The sequence below is a fragment of the Schistocerca cancellata genome, chromosome 2 (assembly GCF_023864275.1).
Source record: "Schistocerca cancellata isolate TAMUIC-IGC-003103 chromosome 2, iqSchCanc2.1, whole genome shotgun sequence".
In the NCBI taxonomy this organism is placed as follows: domain Eukaryota; kingdom Metazoa; phylum Arthropoda; class Insecta; order Orthoptera; family Acrididae; genus Schistocerca; species Schistocerca cancellata.
Window position 1 is genome coordinate 726,737,134 of NC_064627.1, and position 26,192 is coordinate 726,763,325.

The 26,192-nt window shown below is 42.5% G+C and overlaps 1 protein-coding gene across 1 annotated transcript in view; it reads right to left on the bottom strand.

Moving 5' to 3' along the window:
* LOC126148115 (uncharacterized) overlaps positions 1-10,447 on the bottom strand; it is a 41,988-nt gene extending 31,541 nt beyond the window's left edge. The window contains exons 1-2 of the mRNA XM_049915736.1: positions 10,315-10,447; positions 1,923-2,096 (exon numbers count right to left, since the gene is read on the bottom strand). Of these exons, the coding sequence (XP_049771693.1) occupies positions 1,923-2,054 (132 nt within the window). The 5' untranslated portion in view covers positions 2,055-2,096; positions 10,315-10,447. The remainder of the gene's footprint in view (positions 1-1,922; positions 2,097-10,314) is intronic.
* Positions 10,448-26,192: the final 15,745 nt, after the last annotated feature.

The window sequence follows — 26,192 nt, forward strand, 5'->3', positions numbered from 1 at the left end:
GTATACATGTATAAAAAGCCGTGTATGAAATTTTGTCGGTGGAGTTCGTGCTCACCTTGTATGCACGTATTAAACGTTGGTTACTGCCAAAGCGAAAAAAAAGTTGTATGAAATAAGCTAAGGAAAGGACAGTATTGGTAGCAATAACGGCAAAAAACTGGGCTGGATGATGATCTCAATGCATTCCGGACTCTCATTGTTCACCGAAGTCACTCGTTTGCTGTCACTAGTATCAGCACAGACTTCGGTGACCAAAGTTGTCGCAGTCGGTGTTGCACGATTCCAGTAGCTAACACTCTTTAGGTCAACTGGGTACCCTTAAACAGCCGAAAGAGTCAGCAAGACAGGAAATAAACCCATCGGTTAACAAATATTTGCAATATTCGTCCCCTCACTCGAGTGTGTCGCTGCCAAGCGGCACGGTGATAACGCGTGGGGGGAAACTTTGCTAGCAGCACACTTGCCGTTGCTCATTCCCTAGCAAACAAACTTCTGGCAGGCTGTGTTCACAACTGACTGTAATTTGTGTTTTGGTCGCCATTCGATCAGTACCGTCTGCTCATCAGATGCGACTAGCTAGAAGTGAATTATTATCGTCGAATTGAATCTGTTTGTCTATGCTGTCCGGAAAAATAAATTGCTATTTCGGAAATTCTAATTTAGTGGCTAGGTCCTCAATTTTATTTCTGTTCTTTTAACAATACGACAGTTTGAATCATTTGCTATACAAACACCTGTCAGCGACGCACACAAGTTAATTCTTGGCTTCAAATGGCTCTGAGCACTATGGGACTTAATATCTGAGGTCAGTAGTCCCCTAAACTTATAACTACTTAAACCTAACTAATCTAAGGACATCACACACATGCACGCCCGAGGCAGGATTCGAAACAGCGACCGTAGCTGTCGCGCGGTTCGAGACTGAAGTGCCTAGAACTGCTCGGTCAGCGCGACCGGCAATTAATTCTTCTTCACTTCGTAGTTAAGGGTGCTCACTCTTCATTACCACCAATGTTTTTTGAGGTAGAGTAAATTTGGGGAAAAAACCCGAATTAAAATGTTAGGGAGGTTAGGGACTGATGTATGTACCAAAATATCGGCTGCTCAGATTTTATATTGTTCCCACTTATAAACCTGCCGTTACGTATATAAGACGGCTTTAAGGACTATTATTTTAACTTTTTAAGAGCATTCGGATACAACGGTTTAGAAATTTCGTCGCAGATTGAATGCCTAATATTGTATTTTCTCACTAGAAGTTTACTCACTAGTTATTCGCACCTCTCTTGCGAACAATTTAAGATGGCGCATTACTGGCGTATTCAGCTTGTTTGAAGGCCATGTTTCTGGTGTTTTTAAAGGCATTTAAATGTTCACCAGAATATTTTGATTCATAGATCCCTCAAGCATCACTCCAAGGAGTACCTAATAAAATCTCAAGACGAAACCAGTTCAGTTACCTTACATCAAGTGGATTTTAATGAACCTGAGATAGTTGTAGATGTTCCACCGAAGTAATCAAGGGAAACACAATTTGAAGCATTAATGTTAATACATTATTGTTGGAAAAATCAATAATTTAGTTTTGGTGTTGACGTCTACCATCGCTTCGAACTCTGTTTAGCAAACTGCAGGAAAGAATTTCCTAAGAGGAATCTAAAACTGGTATTCTGCCTGTCACATATTGCGCGTGTTGCAGTGTTATGGAGCGTGATCGCTGCAAAATGTTACTGTGATATTGATATGTAACCGTTAAGCAATAAGGTAACTTCCACAGTAGCATGTGAGAATGAAAACAATATAATTTTTCACGTATGTAAACTTCAAATGGAGGAGGTGAAAACCCACAATCAAATAGCTGAAGAAAGATATGTATTTATGCATATTCACAGTAGATATAAAAAAACCAGTGAATTACATACCTTCACAATCCAGTACCCGGACGAGTTGCGCTTAGCAGAGAATGCGAGGTACATAGGATAATGATCTGCATGTGTAGTAACAGCAAGCGCCCAGAATACGAAGACACCGCAACAGATCCCCGTAGAGAACATTCTAATCGTCACTTGTTGGTCACAGATATCGTTCCTTAATTCCTATAACATATAAAAACAGCATTCAGTGTCTATACCATTACCCCCCAAATCATTTGCAGATTCTTGAGAAACTAGTGCAGCCTATGTTCACCGATAACGTTAGGAATAAAAACATTAACATCCCTTCTACTATTGATGGTAAACAACATGATTTTACTCGTGCCTTATGTAGCTCTTGAAATAGAATACAGTATATCATGTGTATTTTCGTAGATAATGAATTTCTTTGTTGGGCAAAGAAATCTAAGCTCCTTTTCGTACTCCAGTTATGAACCTTCTCAAAATATACTGTGATTCCTTAAAATTGCAACATAGTAGTGGATAGAGAATAATCATGTTTTACAAATACAGCCAGAGCCGTACCAAACGCATGGCGAGATGGGCTCCCGTCAAGGGAGCAGACATAGAGGTGGCGCAAAAAATGTCCAGAAAAGAAAAGAAAATGCAAGTACTAAGGATGATTTGAGTATTAACCAGGAGAAGTACGTTGGTTCTCGTACCCCTCTTGCTCCTACCCTCTGCTTAGAAGATGCCTTTTCCCATGACTGTACACACACGCCGTTTCCACCGTGTAATTTCGAGCAATTGTAAGGATACGACTATAAGTCGCTGTCACGAAAGTGGACTGCTCGATATCGTCCCTTACGTGTCAACCAAGTCCACTCCTCGCCCTGCAGTGTTTCCGTGTCAGGTGCAGCCTAGCTTGTCGTCATAATTAGCTGCTTCCGTGTGTTTGTTTACCTCTCTCATGTGAATTTGTTCTGCTTTACATTCAGTTATGAGTTATATTGTATGTTCTGTGTTTAGAATACCTGCTATCCCACATGTTCTTGGTGTAAATCTATACCGAATAGACATTAGGTATTAACTATGTAATGGAGACTCCATCAGGATTTGCGTGCACCACGACCGCTACAACAGTACTATCAACAAAAGAAGAGTCAGCATAGGTCGTTGAAGTAGAAATTTTTATTTCTGCAGCAAATCCGTTTCAATCACTGCATAACCATCGTCAGTGCCAGTATTAATGCCCTGTGGCAGTTGCATTTGTACCTTCTGTCTGACAATTACTCTTCGTGGATAAGTGTAGATATTGCAGTTTCACTGCTTGTATTTGTGAGTCCTCAGGTCTTTAATATTAGCACTGATGACGGTCAGGCAGAGACTGAAATTGATTTGCAACAGAAATAACTATTTCTACTTCAACGATCGATACCGACCCACCTTTTGTTATTAACCATGTAACATCTAACGGCTTAAAGTTTTTCAACCAACTTGCTCGTGACGAGTGAGCTAGGTGGAACGTTAATTTTTCGAAGCACATTAATTGACGGCAGAAAGGTTGGTAGTCACAGAAAGAGCAGTGTAATATGTTAGCAGCATCGTAGCTTCTTCATAGGCTGTAGGTGTTAATGTTGTGTTCAATTCGCCACGAATAGAATGTAAAAAGATTTATTCATACTGAACATTTTAATAAAGAAGTGGTCTGTAGGACAATGCTAAGATACTACAATAGACAATGGCCACTACGGGCTGCAATACAATACAAAACTGAGTTTGAGATCTCGGAAAGGTTCCTTTTTCCTATTTAAGTTGCAATGAGCTTAAGTCCAGATAATTTGACGACAGACGCAAATTTCTTATGGAATGAACGTATATTCCCGCCTGTACAGCTACATTTTTGATGACCATGCACTTATTGCATACGGAGGACAATAGCCCTATAATTTATCTGGACAAAATTTGGATTTCGCAGAACCATACGAACAAATGCATTTGGCACATTTGCAAGGAAAATGTCCTGAAAATATCTACAGGACCTTTGGTATAGAGAATATCAGTGGTATGGGTAAGGGGTGTAGTGATGAATTGTATGCAATAACTGCAAATATAATCCCCTCTCCCGTTGGGAAATACTTTATTTTATTTTTTTATTTACACGCCTATTTCCGTAGGAGCAAATTGAGGAGCAAATCTCAAAGGTGATGGAACGTGTCAGTGCATGAAATTACGACATAAAAGTACTAACACTTAAAATAAAATGCTTATGAACCCAAAATAGTCAAGCCATAAGTTTAAGTAAACGCAAAATATAGTCAAGCCATAAGTTTAAGTAAACGCAAACAACAATATAACATAACAATCAGATTAATTTTTCAAAGAACTCCCCAACAGAATAGTAGTGACCCATGAGGAAACTCTTCAGTTTCGATCTGAAAGTGCTTGGATTACTGCTAAGAGTTTTGAATTATTGTGGTAGCTTATTGAAAATCGATTCAGCAGAACACTGCACAGCTTTCTGCACAAGAGTTAAGGAAGTGCAATCCAAATGCAGATTGTACTTCTGCCGAGTATTAACTGAGTGAAAGCTGCTAATTCTGGAGAATAAGCTGATATTGTTAACAAAAACGACATTAAAAGATGTATATACTGAGAGGCCAATTGAATAATACCCAGACTAGTGAACTGGGGTCGACAATAAGTTCACAAACTTACCTATTGCCCGAACTGCCCATTTATAAACCAAAAACATTCTTTCAGAATGGAAATAGATACTGCAAAATATAATATCATACGACATAAGCGAATGAAAATAAGCAGAGAAGACTAATTTTCGTGTCGAACGATCACTTACTTCAGATACCGTTCGAAGAGTAAAAATGGCACCATTAAGTCCGTGAACAAGATCGTGAACGTGGGCTTTCCACGCCAGTTTACTATCTATCTGAACATCTATAAATCTGAACTGTTCAGTTTTACTAATAATATGCCCATTTTGTGAAATTAGAACGTCGGGTTTTGTTGAAATGTCTCTCTTACTGTGATTTAGTGTTACTTTATTTTCTGCAAGTCATGAAATTATGTCATGAACTGCACTGTTTGAAACAGTGCCAATGTTTCCTTTACTAACAAGCTTTCCTAACAAGCTAGTGGCATCAGAAAACAGAAATATTTTAGAATGACCCGCAATACTAGACACGTTCAGAGTACCAGGTAGAAGGACTGGTGGCGCGGTTAGACACGTTTAGAGCACACAGGGACAGGTACAAAGGTGCGCACGTTAACACGTCCAGAGCCGTTAAATGGTGAAGTTAGTGTAAGTTTAAAGACCGATGCCCTCAGCAGTTTGAATTTCATAATCAGTCTTTTCTATGGCAATTTCCTAATTGATTTCACAAAATTTTTAGAACTGAGAAAGTCTCTCGATTTGCTAGTATTTAGATTTTTGGAATTGTGGGTGCCAGGTAGTTGCATGTAATTTTTTAAATACATTTATTTATTTGTTATGAGCAATACTGTAAAATCGTTAAATTTCATTTCAGTATTCGTTTTTGTTTCATTTATCTATTTAACATGATCTGATTATGGTCATGAGGTCCTCTCTGACATCTGACCACGGTTTCACATCTACAGTACCTTTTATACGTCATATTTACCTAAGGAATAACAATTTTAAGTATTTTATTAATAGTTATTCTCTGGGAGCAAACTAGCAATAGCCTGATTAGACCCAAATGGGAATACACTGGAAGATACAAGTACGTCATTCCTCGCTGCTTCACTCTATGACAGAGTTCATCGATCGTAATGGCTGGCGCTTGGTACTGTGCCAGTATCTCCGCAACCCATGGCTAGACATTTTCCGTCCTCTGTATCGAGGTAGGTCAGAGCAGTACGGTAACTTGTGGTCTCGCGTTATCTCGTTGAAGTTAGGAAACAGCCGCCTCTAAGATAGGACTCAGCCACTGGCTTTGAGATATCAGGAATGTAACGCCTGCTGTTCAAATTACGGGTGATGTATTGTGTACCCTGCACCATTACGCCAAGTGCTGGGTACACGTATGAAGAATGCAGTCTGGCAATGTGTGGTGCCATTCCTGCTGACTGAGCTGTCACTTGGCGCACCACTGTCGAGCGCTTCCGTCTGCTTCGTCAAGGAAAACAGCGCCAGTGGTCGCTGTGTTGAGCTGTGTTGATAGAACATGATGCTCCAAACACGATCGGGTATCCCGTTCGAGTGTTCTTTGCAAATAAAGACTAAAGGTGGTTGACGTGTCTGTACAACCTTCATGACCGATCGAACAGTGTTTTGTCTCTCTGGCGCTAGTCGCGCCTACTCTCTGAGATCCTCTCATGAACTCACGGATTCCATATTTGTATGGCCTCATTGTATCAATTAGCAATATCGCTGAACGATAAAACGCAATCGCGATTGGCCACATTTCTGCCACTGTCGAATTCCGATAGCCGCTGGCCGCGCGGGATTAGCAGAGCGGTCTCAGGCGCTGCAGTCATGGACTGTGCGGCTGGTCCCGGTGGAAGTTTGAGTCCTCCCTCGGGCATGGGTGTGTGTGTGCGTCCTTAGGATAATTTAGGTTAAGTAGTGTGTAAGCTTAGGGATTGATGACCTTAGCAGTTAAGTCCCATAAGGTTTCACAAACGTTCACGATAGCCACTGGTAGACGAGGCGTAACAGGAACTTCTCACAAAAAAGCAACGTTCAATTATTTCTGAATGAGAAACCTGTAAGTTATACCTTCCTTACTCAGGATGCCTTAAACCTTTTGCGCCGACAATGGAATGGTAGGAAATACGTATTTATTGTGTTTTGGAAATACACAGCGTACACAGTATAACAAAAATGTAGCTCATAGTAATTGGTCAAAGCAGCAACCAGCGGTTAGTCCCTAATTAACAGACACTACAACGGCGGTTCTGTTCAATACTTAGGAACCTTTTGCTTTGTTAATATTAAAGACACATACCTAACAGTAGGAAAGCACTGAAAGAAATGTTTATGCGTAAACTGTCATATACAAACTAAACGAATGAGCGTAGAACAAAAACGGCTATGGCATCTCATGTGTATGTCTCGACGTCAGTATGACTTTGCTACTGTCGTCTTTTGTGGTCTTTTACACATGGCTTTCACATTGAATCTCCTATGTACGTTAATAAAGTTGTTGAATTTGCTCAATGGTACATTGATCTGGGCAACCATATGGACGCCTGAGACTGCAGTTGTGTAACTCCGAAATCGATAACATACTAAATAAGCACACCGCACTACACATAGATGAGTAGGATATTTGAAACATACATCACCATCAAACACAGTTGGATGGCCAAGCAGCTTCTCTGGAAAAATGGATCACAAAGAAATATGTCTGTTACCAACGTATTGTTCGCAGCGTTTAATATCACTATCAATAGTTTCTGGGTAAAAGCAAGTAAACCCGAACCAATGGAAGTCCATATAAATGTAAAAACCGCCATAGAGATGTATTACGAATGTTACTTGAGCCCTGTTTAGTGCTTCGTCTTTATAGTGGGGGTAGAAATCTCGAATTAACTAAGATATTTTCGGTTTCGATTCTGTAATGTATTGGTGTAGACCGCGCAAACACGGAACTTCGTAGGTCTCAAGTTATTGATGAAAATTGATTTTATGGTTCACAATGTTAAGATGTTGTCTGCACTGTGTTATCGATTCAACGGCAATAAATCAATATAGGGGGATACCCTCTAGATATTTTTGACGGTGTTAGAGAAGCTCGAAAACTGTATTCGGCAGTGGGTGTCTGTCGTTTCCGATTATCGTTCTGTGTTTTGTTATCCTTATCAGTATAGGGAATAGACTTAAATTTATTCTTCGCCCTTGATTCAAATGGTTCAAATGGCTCTGAGCACTAGGAGACTTAACTTCTGAGGTCATCAGTGGCCTAGAACTTAGAACTAATTAAACCTAACTAACCTAAGGACATCACACACATCCATGCCCGAGGCAGGATTCGAACCTGCGACCGTATCCGTCGTTCGGTTCCAGACTGTAGCGCGTAGAACCGCACGGCCACTACGGCCGGCTTCAAATGGTTCAAATGGCTTTAAGCACTTATGGAACTTAACATCTGAGGTCATCAGTCCCCTAGACTTAGAACTCCTTAAAGCTAATTAACCTAAAGGCATCACACACATCCATGCCCGAGGCTGTATTCTAACCTGTTGGGACTTAACATCTGAGGTCATCAGTCCCCTAGACTTAGAACTCCTTAAAGCTAACTAACCTAAAGGCATCACACACATCCATGCCCGAGGCTGTATTCTAACCTGTGACTGTAGCAGCAGCGCGGTTACGGAGTGAAGCGACTGAAGCGCCCGCTCGGCCACACAACCGGCAGCCCGTGATTCATTAGGTACTCATGAAGGGAAAAAAATTCTTATCTTTTCTTTTCGTCAACTCTATTGTAGAATGAACTAGTAGTAGAATGCAGAATAGCTAACGGAGCTACATTTGATGAATGTAAAACGGCCGCAATAGCTTCGTAACCCCGACGATTATACTGGCAGAGTTGTGAAGAACAAAGTAGGGAAGGGTTCCACCGGAAAGAAGACTTTGTGAGAGGTGTCCTTTACGCACAAAGCTCGGTGAGAGAGATGACCTGTTGACGAGGTGTGGACAGATGTTTCCGGAACCAGTTGGAAACTAGAGTTGGGAGATTGTGAAGCGACGACAGAATTAACAATTACAACAAATGGCCCCAGGATATTTGTATTTTAACTGTTCCCCCTTTGCTTGCCGGGGTGGCCGAGCGGTTCTAGGCGCTTCAGTCTGGAACCGCGCGACCGCTACGGTCGCAGGTTCGAATCCTGCCTCAAGCATGGACGTGTGTGTTGTTCTTAGGTTAGTTAGGTTTAAGTAGTTCTAAGTTCTAGGGAACTGATGACCACAGCTGTTAAGTCCCATAGTGCTCAGAGCCATTTGAATTTTGTTCCCCCTTTAAGGTCCATGAACTGTTAGAATGTATTGATTTCTTTAAATTTAAATCCTGTTGGTGTATGCTATTATCCCTTTTGTCCAGTCCATGTTCTTTATCGTTGCTGCCCTTAAATTTCTTAAAGAAAAAAAAAGTGTTACACACTAGAAAAGTATCAGAAATTTGATGTATTATTCATTTAAGTAACTGTTTGAGGTCCATGAATGACATTTTTGTATGTTTCTAAGTTATATTCTTTGGAACATTGTACTAATGTGATATTATGAGAACAGCTGCCAACGATTTAAAATTATATCAGGTTACTTTTGGTAACTCAATTCTAGTACCCACTGTCGCCTTGTCGGCCACTTATGCAGTTTTATTAAAGAGTAATTTTTAATAAGGAGTGCATTGTATGTAACCTGGAAAGCCTGTGGTAGTATACGATAATTTGTATTGGAGAGGTACGGTGTCTCAATTTCTTTCGTTATTGTGAAAGTTCACTATGCTCAGGATTTGTCAATTTACTTATCTCTATTACTTTTCTGTGAGTTTCATATAACTGAAAGTTACACACAACCTTGTTCACTTGCTAAAGGAAGTCCACTCAAACTCTCTTTGTCAATGAATGTGTGAGACTTTCGCTCGAACATGAAGCATTAACAAAAACAAAGAACGCTATTAGAGAAGTCCGTCCCGACAAACTACTTTTCCCGGTTGTTTTGTTGACAGCGATATGTTTACGTGTATCCCAGCTTTACAGCTTACGTTCATTTACACACTTCTCTGCTAACACAGTACCTAAATACCTACACAAAATATAAATACCTTATATGTGTAAGCTCTTAAATCTTTCAGTCACAACACACTGGACTCGCATTCGGGAGGACGACGGTTCAATCCCGCGTCCGGCCATCCTGATTTAGGTTTTTCGTGATTTCCCTAAATCGCTCCAGGCAAATTCCGGGTTCGTTCCTCTGAAAGGGCACGGCCGACTTTCTTCCCAGTCCTTTCCTAATCCGATGAGACTGATAACCTCGCTGTTTGGTCTCTTCCTCCAAACAACCCAACCCTTTCAGTCACAACATAAAGCACAAATATTTAAATCTGAGCAGCACTATTGCTCTTCACAGCCTAGGCGAATAATGATGAACTAGAATATTCATATAGCCGCTGAATCATTTGGAGTAAACAGATATTCCCGTGTAAGTGGTTCCTGGTACAACACAAAACGACCAAACGTGTACGGATATGCAGTGTATTATTAAAGCAAACAGCTTGTCAGCACAGCATAGCACCGCCGTAACAAGTGAGGCGTGTAGCTTTTATAATGATGAACTGTAGCGGGTGGTGAGTCGGTGGCTACAGCTGTCGCGTGCGTCGCGTGGGGAGGCCGTGTATCTGCGGTTTCGGTTTAATTGTGAGAGCGGTCGCGCAGCCAGCAGCAGCGGCGAGCACATTACCTGATTGGCCGGCGGCCCGCGGTGTTGTCCGGCGTCCGCTGTCGGAACGGCTCACCGCGGCACGCAGGGGCCCCGCCAGCTGGCTGCAACCTAGCTTAGCCCAGCCATCTGCGGTCGTTGATTAGCTCGCCTGTATTACCAGCAGGTGCAGCTTAACGGTGTCACAAAGGACGAACGCTGTTTGTGCCAACACACATATTCTGAGAAATTGCGACGCCTGTATGCATTCCTAGATGATACATTTCAGTATCCTTCCTGCAGTTTTAATCCGCTTCCATTGCCCAATCGTCGCGGATGCTGAAACATCTTATGCTAAGACGCAACATGCAAGCTCACCAGACAGACCCCGTCGAATCTTCGAGGCGGATACCGACAGTTGCTGTGGCAGACTGGGTGGCGCTATAATCTAATTTCATATTATTTTCCAGGCTAATAACGGGCTTTTTCCCATCTCCACCTTACAAATAAAGTACACAAAAATGCAGAACCAATGACCACGATTCTCAGACGAAATGGCTTCTTGCCCCATTTAATTCCAAATTAAGTTGCGACAGAAAGCACATGTAGTAAGTTTGAAAGTGATGTACCAAGAGTATTCGGGAAGTGAGATCCGGATAAGCTCGAAATGGAAACCACTGTGAAAATCCGATGACACTTTGCACAGATGTGTTGTCCAGTGTCTTTAGTCTGCCTGTCGATCGATTCGTGTCGCTCTTTTCAGTCCTGAGCGCAGAGTGATCACGAAGAAATGCCTAAAACAACAGTGTCTCTCGCCAAGTATCTGAATCTGGTGACATATTTCGCCTGAAACTATGCAGCCCACACAACATAAATGTCATGTGTTTCTTTGTTCAAGACATTTTTCAGCCGCATTTTGCAGGTGCAATGAAGACGCTCCTGCATCGCTTACGAAGGGAAGTGTTTGATCACCCACAATACTCCCTTAATTGGCTCCCTCTCTCTGCTCACATGAATCGCTGGCTAAGAAGACAACATTTTGGCACAAACAAAGAAAGGCAGTCCTACATACAGAATTGGCGGAAAGCACAGGCGGCTGCTTTCTGCGACGAGGGTACAGGAAAGTTTGTACAAAGCCACGATAAACGTCTAAGTCGGAGTGGCGACTATTGGAGAGATAGATAGAAGGAGTGGCTGTTGCAGATAAAACTTTTTTGATTTTTACTACGGTTTTCATTTAGTGACCGATCGGACCTTACTTTCCGAATACGCCTCGTAATGGATGCTGGTTGTTACGTAATGGAACTCCAGGTTGTGAAAACTCGATAAACTTTAATCATCAGTTTCAAACAACGCGCGTGATATTATTAGCACATGGATCCACAGTCTCGATGTATTTTTCAAATGGAAACATTGCCCGTTACCAGGTGCACAATTTTCATATTTATGTGCTATTGGCCAATTTAGAGTTTATTGTTACCATCAAGCAATCTATAAAGATATCAACGGACTGTCAGAAAAAAAAACATTTAAGGTACATAATAAAACACCAAGGAGTTACGTTGTCAATTTGAAATAGGACATGAGCCAGTACTTATAGTCAAATGAGTTGTCCCATGCAAATCAATTTACGATTCCACATGTTGGCGAACCTTAAGTGCTGTGTATTAAATTGGGACAGAGTGTTCACAGTACATGTTGGCGTTTATTTCCTTAGTTACTCGACATTGATGATATATATGGGGCTTTATACGTGGTTTTTATATTCCTTGCTGTTTGTAACACAGTTGCTGGCACCCTGTGGTTAAGTTTATTTAACCACGGCTTTGTAACCAGTGTCATGTACACTCCTGGAAATTGAAATAAGAACACCGTGAATTCATTGTCCCAGGAAGGGGAAACTTTATTGACACATTCCTGGGGTCAGATACATCACATGATCACACTGACAGAACCACAGGCACATAGACACAGGCAACAGAGCATGCACAATGTCGGCACTAGTACAGTGTATATCCACCTTTCGCAGCAATGCAGGCTGCTATTCTCCCATGGAGACGATCGTAGAGATGCTGGATATAGTCCTGTGGAACGGCTTGCCATGCCATTTCCACCTGGCGCCTCAGTTGGACCAGCGTTCGTGCTGGACGTGCAGACCGCGTGAGACGACGCTTCATCCAGTCCCAAACATGCTCAATGGCGGACAGATCCGGAGATCTTGCTGGCCAGGGTAGTTGACTTACACCTTCTAGAGCACGTTGGGTGGCACGGGATACATGTGGACGTGCATTGTCCTGTTGGAACAGCAAGGTCCCTTGCCGGTCTAGGAATGGTAGAACGATGGGTTCGATGACGGTTTGGATGTACCGTGCACTATTCAGTGTCCCCTCGACGATCACCAGTGGTGTACGGCCAGTGTAGGAGATCGCTCCCCACACCATGATGCCGGGTGTTGGCCCTGTGTGCCTCGGTCGTATGCAGTCCTGATTGTGGCGCTCACCTGCACGGCGCCAAACACGCATACGACCATCATTGGCACCAAGGCAGAAGCGACTCTCATCGCTGAAGACGACACGTCTCCATTCGTCCCTCCATTCACGCCTGTCGCGACACCACTGGAGGCGGGCTGCACGATGTTGAGGCTTGAGCGGAAGACGGCCTAACGGTGTGCGGGACCGTAGCCCAGCTTCATGGAGACGGTTGCGAATGGTCCTCGCCGATGCCCCAGGAGCAACAGTGTCCCTAATTTGCTGGGAAGTGGCGGTGCGGTCCCCTACGGCACTGCGTAGGATCCTACGGTCTTGGCGTGCATCCGCGCGTCGCTGCGGTCCGGTCCCAGGTCGACGGGCACGTGCACCTTCCGCCGACCACTGGCGACAACATCGATGTACTGTGGAGACCTCACGCCCCACGTGTTGAGCAATTCGGCGGTACGTCCACCCGGCCTCCCGCATGCCCACTATACGCCCTCGCTCAAAGTCCGTCAACTGCACATACGGTTCACGTCCACGCTGTCGCGGCATGCTACCAGTGTTAAAGACTGCGATGGAGCTCCGTATGCCACGGCAAACTGGCTGACACTGACGGCGGCGGTGCACAAATGCTGCGCAGCTAGCGCCATTCGACGGCCAACACCGCGGTTCCTGGTGTGTCTGCTGTGCCGTGCGTGTGATCATTGCTTGTACAGCCCTCTCGCAGTGTCCGGAGCAAGTATGGTGGGTCTGACACACCGGTGTCAATGTGTTCTTTTTTTCATTTCCAGGAGTGTATATTGTACGAGGGTAAGTCAATTATTATCCGCATAGTAGTTATAAAATTTTATTGTAATCAAATAGGAATCTTACAAGAACATAATTTTCCCTGCGTTCCAACGCACTTAGTTCATCGTTGTACAATTTTCCTGATGCCCTAATAAAAGAAGGTTCTCGGTTGAGCTGAGAGCCAGGAATGCACTGCCTCTTTCACTGCTTCGACCGAGGCAAAATGCCTGTTTGAGTGGATCAAACAAGTGACATTCAGAAGGGGAAAGATCGGAACTATATAGAGGATGATCCAGTACTTCAGATCTGAGTTTCTGGAGCGTTTCAACAGTGTGGGCACCAGTAAGCGGACGGGCAACAACGCAACACCTTTTGACAGCAATCCTCGGCGTTTGCTTCGAATTGCAGGCTTTAGCCTGGCAGTAAGCATCTCACTGTAAAGTATACTGTTCGGTTATTGTGCCCCTTTCCCCATAATGTTCCAGTACTCGACCTTGTGGCTCCCAAAAAACCGTAAGCATCAGTTTTGCTGCGGACGGTTGGCTCTTGAACTTTTTCTTGCACGGCGAATTTAAATGTTTCCATTCCATACTCTGTCGTTTACTCTCCGGCTAGTAATGATGGATCCATGTTATGTCACCAGTAATGATACGGTCTAAGAAGTTGTACCCTTCGGCTCCATAGCGATCCAAATGATTTTTTGCAGATATCCAAGCGCGTTTGTTTATGTATCTGTGTGAGTTGTTTTGGGACCCATCTTGCACAACTTTATGAAACCCAAGTCTTGATCTCGTACGCAGAACCGCGATTAATTTTTCAGACGATGTGACACTTCGTGAATAGTTAATCGTCTGTCTAAGAGAATCATTTCACGTGAAAGCGTTTCTTCGTGCGTAACACTTGTGCGACCATTTCGGAATTTTTCAATCCATTCCTAGACACTCCGTTGTGGGAAAACACTGTTCCTGTACTGTACCGAAAGTCTTTGATGAATTTCGTCCGCTGATACGCCTTCCGACGACAAATGCGGATCACTGAACATTGCTCTTCTTTGATGCAAATAGACAGCGGAGCAGCCATGATTAACAGCACTGCAGCGATAACGAAACTAAGCTAGCAGCTTGGAAATTGCAAAGATATAACAACAAATAAACGAATCATTCGTTATAAACGTAAAACGACAGTACTACCAAAATAAACAAAAATATAACTAAATTGTGGATAATAATTGGGTTATTCACGTATGTAGGTAATGGAGCATGAGACTATCCCAGTTCCTTACCGCACAGAGACACAGCAATGTTGAACGCATGCTCTCAACGAGGTATACAATATCCAATAAAACCCGTAGTCCGATAAATATATCTGCTATATGCTGGAATAGCTGTTTTATATTTTATTTTGCATGTGGACACACCACGATAGTGAAGTTGAATTTGGTGCATGAAATGACTCGGGTTCTCAATGATTTGTTGTTCAACTTCGATGTGTATTGTAAACTTTTCGCTCCTATCTGATACAGAGCACATTAGGGTTTTATAAGTCACTCCACGAGTGGACTGTATGGGTTGATTTGAGTGCTAGACGTGTTACAGAGGGCGTCATTGCAGTGTATTAGGCTGTGTCCTATGTTAAATTGACAAATCTGCCACTTGTTATTTTTATATACGTTACACACGTAACATAGCCGCGTCAGAAGCCGAAGGGCTTTATTGTCCAGAAAAAGACTTCATTTTCGTTTCAAACGTCAACATATACATTTTGTTTCACCAAAATACTGCGTGCGTACATGCAGTTCATCATTTTCTACTAAACGTGCTTTATTATTTTATGAAGCTGAAAGAAAGACAATATGTTCTTATTTCATATTTCCAGCAGCAGCAAGTTGAAGGCTTCGACTTTAATAAGATTCTACGTCTTTAGCTCTGTACGAGGAAAAAAATAGAAATATTAAATAAAAAAAAAACAAAAAAATTGTTAACGAGAGGAAAAATTGGATCTGAGGGACCTGTGTTGGATTCCCTGTATCTCTTCAGATTCTTTCTGTGGTTCGCAGGTCTGGAAAGTGATCCTCTCAGCCTCGTGAGGCTTACTGACGAAATGTTTGAATGCAGAATCAGACTTCGTCTACTGGGAATAACGGCTGTAGGTGATCACGTGCCCGACGAACACGGGTCGCGCCTCCTGTTGCCTGGCATAAAGGTGTAATCCATTTATGGTGTCTGCGTTCGCATATGTTCATTCTAAGTGTGTTTCAAAAATTTTATAGGTTGGCTGATAATGACTAAAAACTCGAAATTTGACAATAGTAAAAATTTGAAAATTTTACAGGTCGTAACGGGCAGTTTCCTTTTGAAAGATGCATATCAATTAGTCTTTACTCCAACTTGTACTGGACGTTATAGAAACGCATGGGGTTTATTCCTGAAAAATGACTTAACAGTAACATGAAGTTAATGTCTTTGAATTACACCCTAACTGCAACGGAGGCTGTATGTACAAGCCGTTGACACATCGAACGGCATATTACCTCCTACTCAGAAATAAAATTCACTCATGTGTCAGTATGTCGTGAGCTGTGGCTGGCTCGAGTCATGCTTGTGTCAGGTTAAACCTTGGTTGCAATCCTGGGGTTATATTTCTCCTGCGGTTATCGCGATAATGTTGCCGTCCTCAGCGTGTATCGATACTAGTAGTGCTGTACTGTCTTTGGAGTGGGAGATATAGCTTCCGGCTGGGCGGTGTGTGACGAGTCTGTCGGTTGGAGTGGAGCAGCAGGCAAGTCTCCGTCGCGCGTACTTTGGCCGGGGCCGCTGCAGGTGTGCACGCGCGGTTGGAGTGTGAGTTGCTGATTACAAGTGCTACGAAATTCGTCGCCCACCGATCTTGGACATGAAAGTTGAGTCCTCACTTAACCTACTATCAAGCGTTAACTGTTTACACTTCTTCGTTTGATGCTGGTTGTCGCTTTTGGGACATTTCCGCAAGCAACAACGTGTGTGTATTCAAGCCGGCTTAGATTTCAGCGATCTTCCTGTGGCGTTTAACTTAATTTATTCCCTGTTATAGAAGTTGACCAGCGGTATCTTCTGCCTTGTGCCCGTTGACGTTCCGGTTACCTGCCCTGGTAGTTGACGTAATTTTCGGCAGTGTATTTTCCTCGTAGATTAAAACTGAAGAAACTGCAAAAAGGTGGGAATTTAAGGAGATGGGACCTGGATAAACTGAAAGAACCAGAGGTTGTACAGAGTTTCAGGGAGAGCATAAGGGAACAATTGACAGGAATGGGGGAAAGAAATACAGTAGAAGAATAATGGGCAGCTCTGAGGGATGAAGTAGTGAAGGCAGCAGAGGATCATGTAGGTAAAAAGACGAGGGCTAGTAGAAATCCTTAGGTAACAGAAGAAATATTGAACTTAATTGACGAAAGGAGAAAATATAAAAATGCAGTAAATGAAGCAGGGAAAAAGGAATACAGACATCTCAAAACTGAGATCGACAGGAAATGCAAAATGGCTAAGCAGGGATGGCTAGAGGACAAATGTAAGGATGTCGAGGCTTATCTCATTAGGGGTAAGATAGATACTGCCTTCAGGAAAGTTAAAGAGACCTTTGGAGAAAAGAGAACCACTTGTATGAATATCAAGAGCTCAGATGAAAACATCTACATCTACATTTATACTCCGCAAGCCACCCAACGGTGTGTGGCGGAGGGCACTTTACGTGCCACTGTCATTACCTACCTTTTCTGTTCCAGTCGAATATGGTTCGCGGGAAGAACGACTGTCTGAAAGCCTCCGTGCGCGCTCGAATCTCTCTAATTTTACATTCGTGATCTCCTCGGGAGTTATAAGTAGGGGGAAGCAATATATTCGATACCTCATCCAGAAACGCACCCTTTCGAAACCTGGACAGCAAGCTACACCATGATGCAGAGCGCCTCTCTTGCAGAGTCTTCCACTTGAGTTTGCTAAACATCTCCGTAACGCTATCACGCTTACCAAATAACCCTGTGACGAAACGAGCCACTCTTCTTTGGATCTTCTCTATCGCCTCCATCAACCCCATCTGGTACGGATCCCACATATATGAGCAATACTCAAGTATAGGTCGAACGAGTGTTTTGTAAACCACCTGTGACGAAACGAGCCACTCTTCTTTGGATCTTCTCTATCGCCTCCATCAACCCCATCTGGTACGGATCCCACATATATGAGCAATACTCAAGTATAGGTCGAACGAGTGTTTTGATGGACTACATTTTCTAAGGACTCACCCAATGAATCTCAACCTGGTACCCGCCTTACCAACAATTAATTTTATGTGACCATTCCACTTCAAATCGTTCAGCACGCATACTCCCAGATATTTTACAGAAGTAACTGCTACCAGTGTTTGTTCCGCTCATATAATCATACAATAAAGGATCCTTCTTTCTATGTATACATTACATTTATCAACGTTAAGGGTCAGTTGCCACTCCCTGCACCAAGTGCCTATCCGCTGCAGATCTTCCTGCATTTCGCTACAATTTCCTAATGTTGCAACATCTCTGTATACTACAGCATCATCCTCGAAAAGCCGCATGGAACTTCCGACACTATCTACTAGGTCATTTATATATATTGTGAAAAGCATTGGTCCAATAACACTCCCCTGTGGCACGCCAGAGATTACCTTAACGTCTGTAGACGTCTCTCCATTGATGCTGTGTTCTGTTTGCTAAAAAATCTTCAATCCAGCCACACAGCTGGTCTGATATTCCGTAAGCTCTTACTTTGTTTATCAGGCGACAATGCGGAACTGTATCGAATGCCTTCCGGAAGTCAAGGAAAATAGCATCTAACTGGGAGCCTGTATCTAATATTTTCTGGGTCTCATGAACAAATAAAGCGAGTTGGGTCTCACACGACCGCTGTTTCCGGAATTCATGTAGATTCCTACAGAGTAGATTCTGGGTTTACAAAAACGATATGATACGCGAGCAAAAAACATTTTCTAAAATTCTACAACAGATCGACGTCAGAGATATAGGTCTATAGTTTTGCGCATCTGCTCGACGACCCTTCTTGAAGACTGGGACTACCTATGCTCTTTTCCAATCATTTGGAACCTTCGGTTCCTCTAGAGACTTTCGGTACACGGCTGTTAGGAGGGGGGCAAGTTCTTTTACGTACTCTGTGTAGAATCGAATTGATATCCCATCAGGTCCAGTGGACTTTCCTCTGTTGAGTGATTCCAGTTACTTTTCTATTCCTTGGACACTTATTTCGATGTCAGCCATTTTTTCGTTTATGCGAGGATTTAGAGACGGAGGTGCAGTGCGGTCTTCCTCTGTGAAACAGCTTTGGAAAAAGGTGTTTAGTATTTCAGCTTTACGCGTGTCATCCTCTGTTTCAACGCCATCATCATCCCGGAGTGTCTGGATATGCTGTTTCGAGCCACTTACTGACTTAACGTAAGACCAGAACTTCCTAGGATTTTCTGTCAAGTCGGTACATAGAATTTTACTTTCGAATTCACTGAACGCTTCACGCATAGCCCTCCTTACGCCAAGTTTGACATCGATTAGCTTCTGTTTGTATGAGTGGTTTTGGCTGCGTTTAAACTTGGAGTTAAGCTCTCTTTGCTTCCGCAGTAGTTTCCTAACTTTGTTGTTGAACCACGATGGGTTCTAAGCAAAGAAGGGAAAGCAGAAAGGTGGAAGGAGTATATAGAGGGTCTATACAAGGGGGATGTACTTGAGGACAATATTATGGAAATGGAAGGGGACGTAGATGAAGATGAAATGGGAGCTACGATACTGCGTGAAGAGTTTGACACAGCACTGAAAGACCTGAGTCGAAACAAGGCCCCGGGAGTAGACAACATTCCATTAGAACTACTGATGGCCTTGGGAGGGCCAGTCCTGACAAAAACTCTACCATCTGGTGAGGAAGATGTATGAGACAGGCGAAATACCCTCAGACTTCAAGAAGAATATAATAATTCAATCCCAAAGAAAGCAGGTGTTGACAGATGTGAAAATCACCGAACTATCAGTTTCATGATTCACAGCTGCAAAATACTAATGCGAATTCTTTACAGACGTATGGAAAAACTAGTAGAAGCCGACCTCGGGGAAGATCAGTTTGTATTCCGAAGAAATATTGGAATACGTGAGGCAATACTGACCCTACGACTTATTTTAGAAGCTAGGTTAAGGAAAGGCAAACCTACGTTTCCAGCATTTGTAGATTAAGAGAAAGCTTTTGACAATGTAGTCTGGAATACTCCCTTTCAAATTCTGAAGTTGGCAGGGGTAAAATACAGGGAGCGAAAGGCTATTTACAATTTGTGCAGAAACCAGATGGCAGTTATAAGAGTCGAGGGACATGAAAGGGAAGCAGTGGTTGGGAAGGGAGTGAGACAGGGTTGTAGCCTCTCCCCGACGTTATTCAATCTGTAAATTGAGTAAGCAGTAAAGAAAACAAAAGAAAAAATCGGAGTAGGCATTAAAATCCATGGAGAAGAAATAAAAGCTTTGAGGTTCGCCGATGACATTGTAATTCTATCAGAGACGGCAAAGGACTTGGAAGAGCAGTTGAACGGAATGGACAGTGTCTTGAAAGGAGGATATAAGATGAACATCAACAACAGCAAAACTAGTATAATGGAATGTAGTCGAATGAAGTCGGGTGATGCTGAGGGAATTAGATTAGGAAATGAGGCACTTAAAGTAGTAAAGGAGTTTTGCTATTTGGGGAGCAAAATAACTGATGATGGTCAAAGTAGAGAAGATTTAAATGTAGACTGGCAATGGCAAGGAAAGCGTTTCTGAAGAAGAGAAATTTGTTAACCTCGAGTACAGATTTAAGTGTCAGGAAGTCGTTTCTGAAAGTATTTGTATGGAGTGTAGCCATGTATGGAAGTGAAACGTGGACGATAAATAGTTTGGACAAGAAGAGAATAGAAGCTTTCGAAATGTGGTGCTACAGAAGAATGCTGAAGATTAGATGGGTAGATCACATAACTAATGATGTATTGAATATAATTGGGGAGGAGTATGTGGCACAACTTGACAAAAAGAAGGGACCGGTTAGTAGGACATGTTCTGAGGCATCAAGGGATCACAAATTTGGCATTGGAGGGCAGCGTGGAGGGTAAAAATCGTAGAGGGAGACCAAGAGACGTATACACTAAGTAGATTCAGAAGGATGTAGGTTGCAGTAAGTACTGGGACATAAGAAGCTTGCACAGAATAGGGTAGCATGGAGAGCTGCATCAAACCAGTCTCAGGACTGAAGACCACAACAACAACAATTTTCCTCGCCGTGTTGTTGCTGTCCAGTGCGGCGTGTAGTTCGACAGCTGAGGTGTTGTGGGTCGTTGTTGGCGCCAATATTCTGTCTGTCGTTGTACTGAGATCTTGTGGTCGTTTTGCTGATTGCGTGGAGTGGAACTGATCTTGTTGATTAGTCAGTCGGCTGACTGTTGGTTGGGTTGCCTTCAGATTAAGAAGTCGTTGGACAGGCTGCCTGTCTCACCTAAACTGGCGTTAGAGTTACAATCTCAGTCCGACCCTTAGAAACTTCTGAGCGCCGTTCATTGTCTGTTACATAGTAATTTCCCTAGGTGGGTTTATTTGGCTAATGTGTGGCCTTCAGCCGAGTATCAATATCTCTTAAATTAATGTTCTTTCTTGTCCTGCCCTTAAGGCATTATACTGTTATTCTCTTATATCGGCCCTTGAGCCGAACGTTACATGGAATGTTTTAAGATAAGGCCTTCTGCCATTTGATTCAAGCTCTTCTTATTGCTTAACAGGCGGCTTCCAGCCAAGTTCCATTAGAATTAAATTGCTAAGGCCTTCAGCCTGTTTAGATTGAAGATTTAGAAACTTTTTTGGGTGAAACCTCCATAACAATCTTGTATTTCAATTTCTTGCTTAGGCCTTTTGTCTTGGATTTTGAGTGTGGCTGTAGTTAATCAAAGGAGGTCGATTAGAGTTTTGAGTGTTTTGAATCCTTGTTGGAATATTGTGTGTTGATAAATAAAGTTTGTGTGTTGAGTGCAACTGACAGCAACTTATGTTGGCCCCTTTCCACAACCTAAACCGCTCTGTCCTGCTAGCCCAGGCATTTCATGTGGATTATACAAAGATTCACATGTTATACAGTAGAAAGATGAGATGGCGACTTTGGGAACGATAGGTTGGGAACTAAGTACAATCATGCTACGTGTGTGTGTGTGTGCAAAAACATACCAACTACTATAATTAAACGCAAGTATTAAGTTGAAAAAATAGTAAAAACAACGGGGTTTCAGTCACAAATGTTAATATAGCATACGTCGTCAACAGGCAAACAGCGTGTGACAACATGGCACTGAAGTACAAACTAGAAAATGTGGTATATTAATAATTATTGAAAACGCTCTGAGAAAATTAAATGTGGAAAAATGTAAGATACGAAGAAAGAACACGAGATACAAGCATATAAATCTCGAAAATGCGTCGCTGAACACCAGGTGACCGTAATACAAGTTACAATTCAAGTTTAGTACCTGCGAATGCCAGATAATTGTAAATCTATAACTATAATTCAGTGAAACACTGAATATAGTTTCTCTCAGTAATAACCACAGAGAATAACTAGGGGAAGATATTCAGCACTCGAAAAATACACTGATGGGGAAAAAATCGCAACACGAAAAAATAATTAATGTAGAGTAACGAAATTTCGGAAATAAATTTGTCGAGATTAACACTGTAACATCACATGGTGCTGTAAGTGCGAGATAACCCATTGCAAATGTGAAAAGCTAGTACATTAACAACCGTCATAAGCGCCAGAATGTTGAATACAAGCGTGCAAACGTGCTTGCATTATGTTGTGCAGGTCTCGGATGTCAGTTTGTGGGATGGAGATCCATTCCTGACGCACTTGGTCGGTCAGTATAGGAACGGTTATTGCTTTTTTGGATAACGCTGGACTTGTCCGATGATGTCCCATATATGCCCGACTGGAAACATATCTGTTGATGTAGCAGGCCAAGGCCTGTCGATCGATTAGCATTTTGGTATACAACAGCAGTATGTGGGCGGGCGTTAGTTTGTTGGAAAACAGCCCCTGGATGGTTCAAATGGCTCTGAGCACTATGGGACTTAACATCTATGGTCATCAGTCCCCTAGAACTTAGAACTACTTAAACCTAACTAACCTAAGGACAGCACACAACACCCTGTCATCAAGAGGCAGAGAAAATCCCTGACACCGCCGGGAATCGAACTCGGGCGTGGGAAGCGAGAACGCTACCGCACGACCACGAGCTGCGGACGAGCCCCTGGAATGCTGTTCATAAATGGCATCCCAACTGGTCGAATCACCAGATGGTATATATTTACAATCAGTGTGCGTGGCATAACCACAACATTGCTCCTTGTCTCATACGAAACCGCACCCCAGACCATAATTCCAGAATACACAACAGACCTCGCCCCTGCCCTCCAATGAGTTCTCGCTTGGCACCGCTGAAGCCGTAAATTGTGGTAGCTTTGGGGTTCGTGGAATGTACGCTACAGGGCGTCTCGCTCGGAGCACCCATTGAGGTAACTAATTTGTAACAGTTGGATGTGTCGCTGTGATCCCAATTGCTGCTCAAATTGCTGCTGCGTATCAGTACGAGCCTGACGCCAAACATGATGATCTTTCCATTCGGTAGAGCCACCTGGCTATCCGAAGCCTGGTCTTTTTGGGTCCGTACATCCTCGTGACTACCGCTGCCAACAGTTATGTGCGATGGCTACATTCCTGCCAAGTCTTCCCACAGTATCGCAGAAGGAACACGCAGCTTGTCGTCGTCCTGTTAACAGGATCCCACTGAGTCTCAGTGACGTGTTTACAGTGGTATCTCTGTCGCCTTAAAGGCGTTCTTGATTAACATCTCGTCACCACGTCCGGTATCGAAGGTAACTAACACGTGTATTTAAAACAAATTTGATTTGGATCCTCATAGTGGCGTTACTAGCGCCACTCTTATACGACTGGCGCGAAATTTGATATGTCAGACGCAGAAACACGCCCACCAGCTTCGGTTTATGTCGCACAACTCCTTCTTTGTGTAGCGATTTTTTCCGTCTGTGAATAACAGTTTCGAAACACTGATCACGTTCTTGCCATGAAAAGGCTGAGATAAGTCTTTAATAGATACAGGTTCCTATTGCGTTTTATCTCTACTGTTAAATGAGAAGTACGAATATTTTCGTTAGCAACTCCAATCTGCACAATACGGTCCATCTAATGCGACCGAGATAGTTGCTCGCACTGCAGCGGCCACCGAAAGAATCCTTGTTCACACAATTTCGTTAAACGTTAAATGCCATTATTATGGCTATATTGAGATGCAAACAGATATTTTGCATGAGCAAAAGTTTGCTTCTCTTAGGTAGCTTTCATGCATTTTTTGCGTTGACATTCAATGTAGTTTCACTTGAAAGTTCTTATGGCTGCTGTAACTGGTTGTATTCCTCTCACTTCTCAGTTTAATTTCTTGTAACTATATTGTTTTCGTTTTCTTTGTTTTAAGTCACATTTTCTAGCACACAGCCTGAAACTTCAGGTGAACTGAGGGCTGATTTTCACGAAGAACAGAAACAACGTTAACCAACTCTTCGTCCGTGCTCTTAATAGAAAATCTCATTTTCTTGCTACCTAAAGTAAATGGATTCTTCACGTATTAGTCAAGTAGTCTACATTCTGATTCACAAACCTGATATTTTGGAAGTTTCTTCACCGAAGAAACTAAATACTTGTCTGTCTGCTAATGAAAAGAAGCTTGGGAGCTTACACGTACAACACATGTAATTTGTTAATATTAACTATCTCTTCTAAAGTTATAAAGAATGAAAAATCCCCAAAAATCGAACTCGAAGTTCGAATTGGCACCATATCGCTAAATTTATTGTTATTTCATTGTAATTAGGTATAAGCTCCCATAAATTGAGTGTAATATCGACTGACGTAATTCCAGGTAAATCCTGAGGGATACATTGCACGCAATTTGCGTACTTCAAACTGGCAGTCCCTTAAACAAATCACAATTACAGGCAAAACTTTTTTTTACTTAAAATCTAAAATCGTTCAAAGTATGTTCAGTCATAATAACCAAATAGACCCCTTGTACGTTTTATCATCGTCTCAAAACAAAAATTTCCAAACTTTGCCTATTTTTTGCTCATTTTAACTCATTGTGTGGGTACTCTTTTGGAAACAACAAGTGAGAGGCTGTATTAACTTACCTACACAGCTGTCAATGAACTGGGAGTGTCCGTATAATCAGCCACGGAAAAGTTTAGACCCTGCGAGTATGGCAGGTGGCTTTATTTCTTCAACAGAAATGCCAGCAACACGAGATCATACGCGTGGGTGGCCACTCCGAGGGTATGAAGGACGGACGCAAATTACACAGCACTCGAGATGAAAAAACGCAAGCATAATGTTTAATGTATGTATTTTAAGTTAAAGCAATTACAGCCCTGGTAGCAAAAATTAAGTCTTTTGACCTGGTTTCGACACTTCTGTGAGTGCCTTCATCGGAAACTACATTCAAATTGGCCTATAACATAAGTACAATAGTCTGGGAAATTTTTTTATACAAAAATGTAAGTACTGACTAACAGTACAAAAAAGAAACTGTACTTGTCTCGTATAAAATATTAACTTTAAGTATATATTTTATTTAATTTTTTAAATAATACTCCCTTCATTGTAAGAGAACTTAATTTTGTGTACATAGTAAATGATAGTGCATTCATACAAATTTCATAAAAAATCTTACCTCTTCCACTGTAAATGGATTTAAATATCGTCGTTACATAACAGTCAAAACTGAGAGTTGTTGCTAATATTTATAGCTTACGGCTTTCTATACGGCTATAAAACCCGAAACACAATAAATAAAAAGAAATAAAATGGTCATTCATCGCATAGAGATTTTTTTTCACTTGGTTTTTTAATATGAAGAAAAGGAAAACCCCATAACCACGTTTCATACTTACAGCTTGATTTTTCAAGATGACAACCAAACATAAATAGTTGTTACGGCAAGGTTGCATTACAAGAAGAGCTGTAGAAGAAAAATCGAAATACTTTTATGGAAAGCCCTTGATTTGACGAAAGGGAAAACAGAGAAAGAGGCAAATCCTGATGAACCGTTGTCTTACAGTGAGAAATTTCTCTTTTCAGTAGATGCAAATGTGATTCACTTCCACATCCTTCACATTAATTGAAAGAATAGATTAGTAAATACCTTTCGGTAGTGATAGAATCGTCAAAATGTTTGTGCACGTACGCCGCTTGACCGGTATACAGTGTACGTATATCAGTGAGTGGATGTTGGCAGCAGCGGCTGGGAGCGGCCGGTAGGGCTGCCGCATCCGCGGCAGACCGCACCGCGGGCGCCGCGGTCCCAGGGGTACCAACCACACTGTTGTCCGCCAAGTCCCACAACGCGCCGAACCCTGCAAACAAAAGAGCGATGCTCGCGGCCATCCCATGGGCCGCCACACGGCTGACGCGTCTGCTCCGACACTTCGAAAGCGGCGGAATGTCCCAACTACAAGCATCCCCCTGGTGTATAAAAGTATATTCGCTCCATGTAACTGCTCTCCAAAACTACATG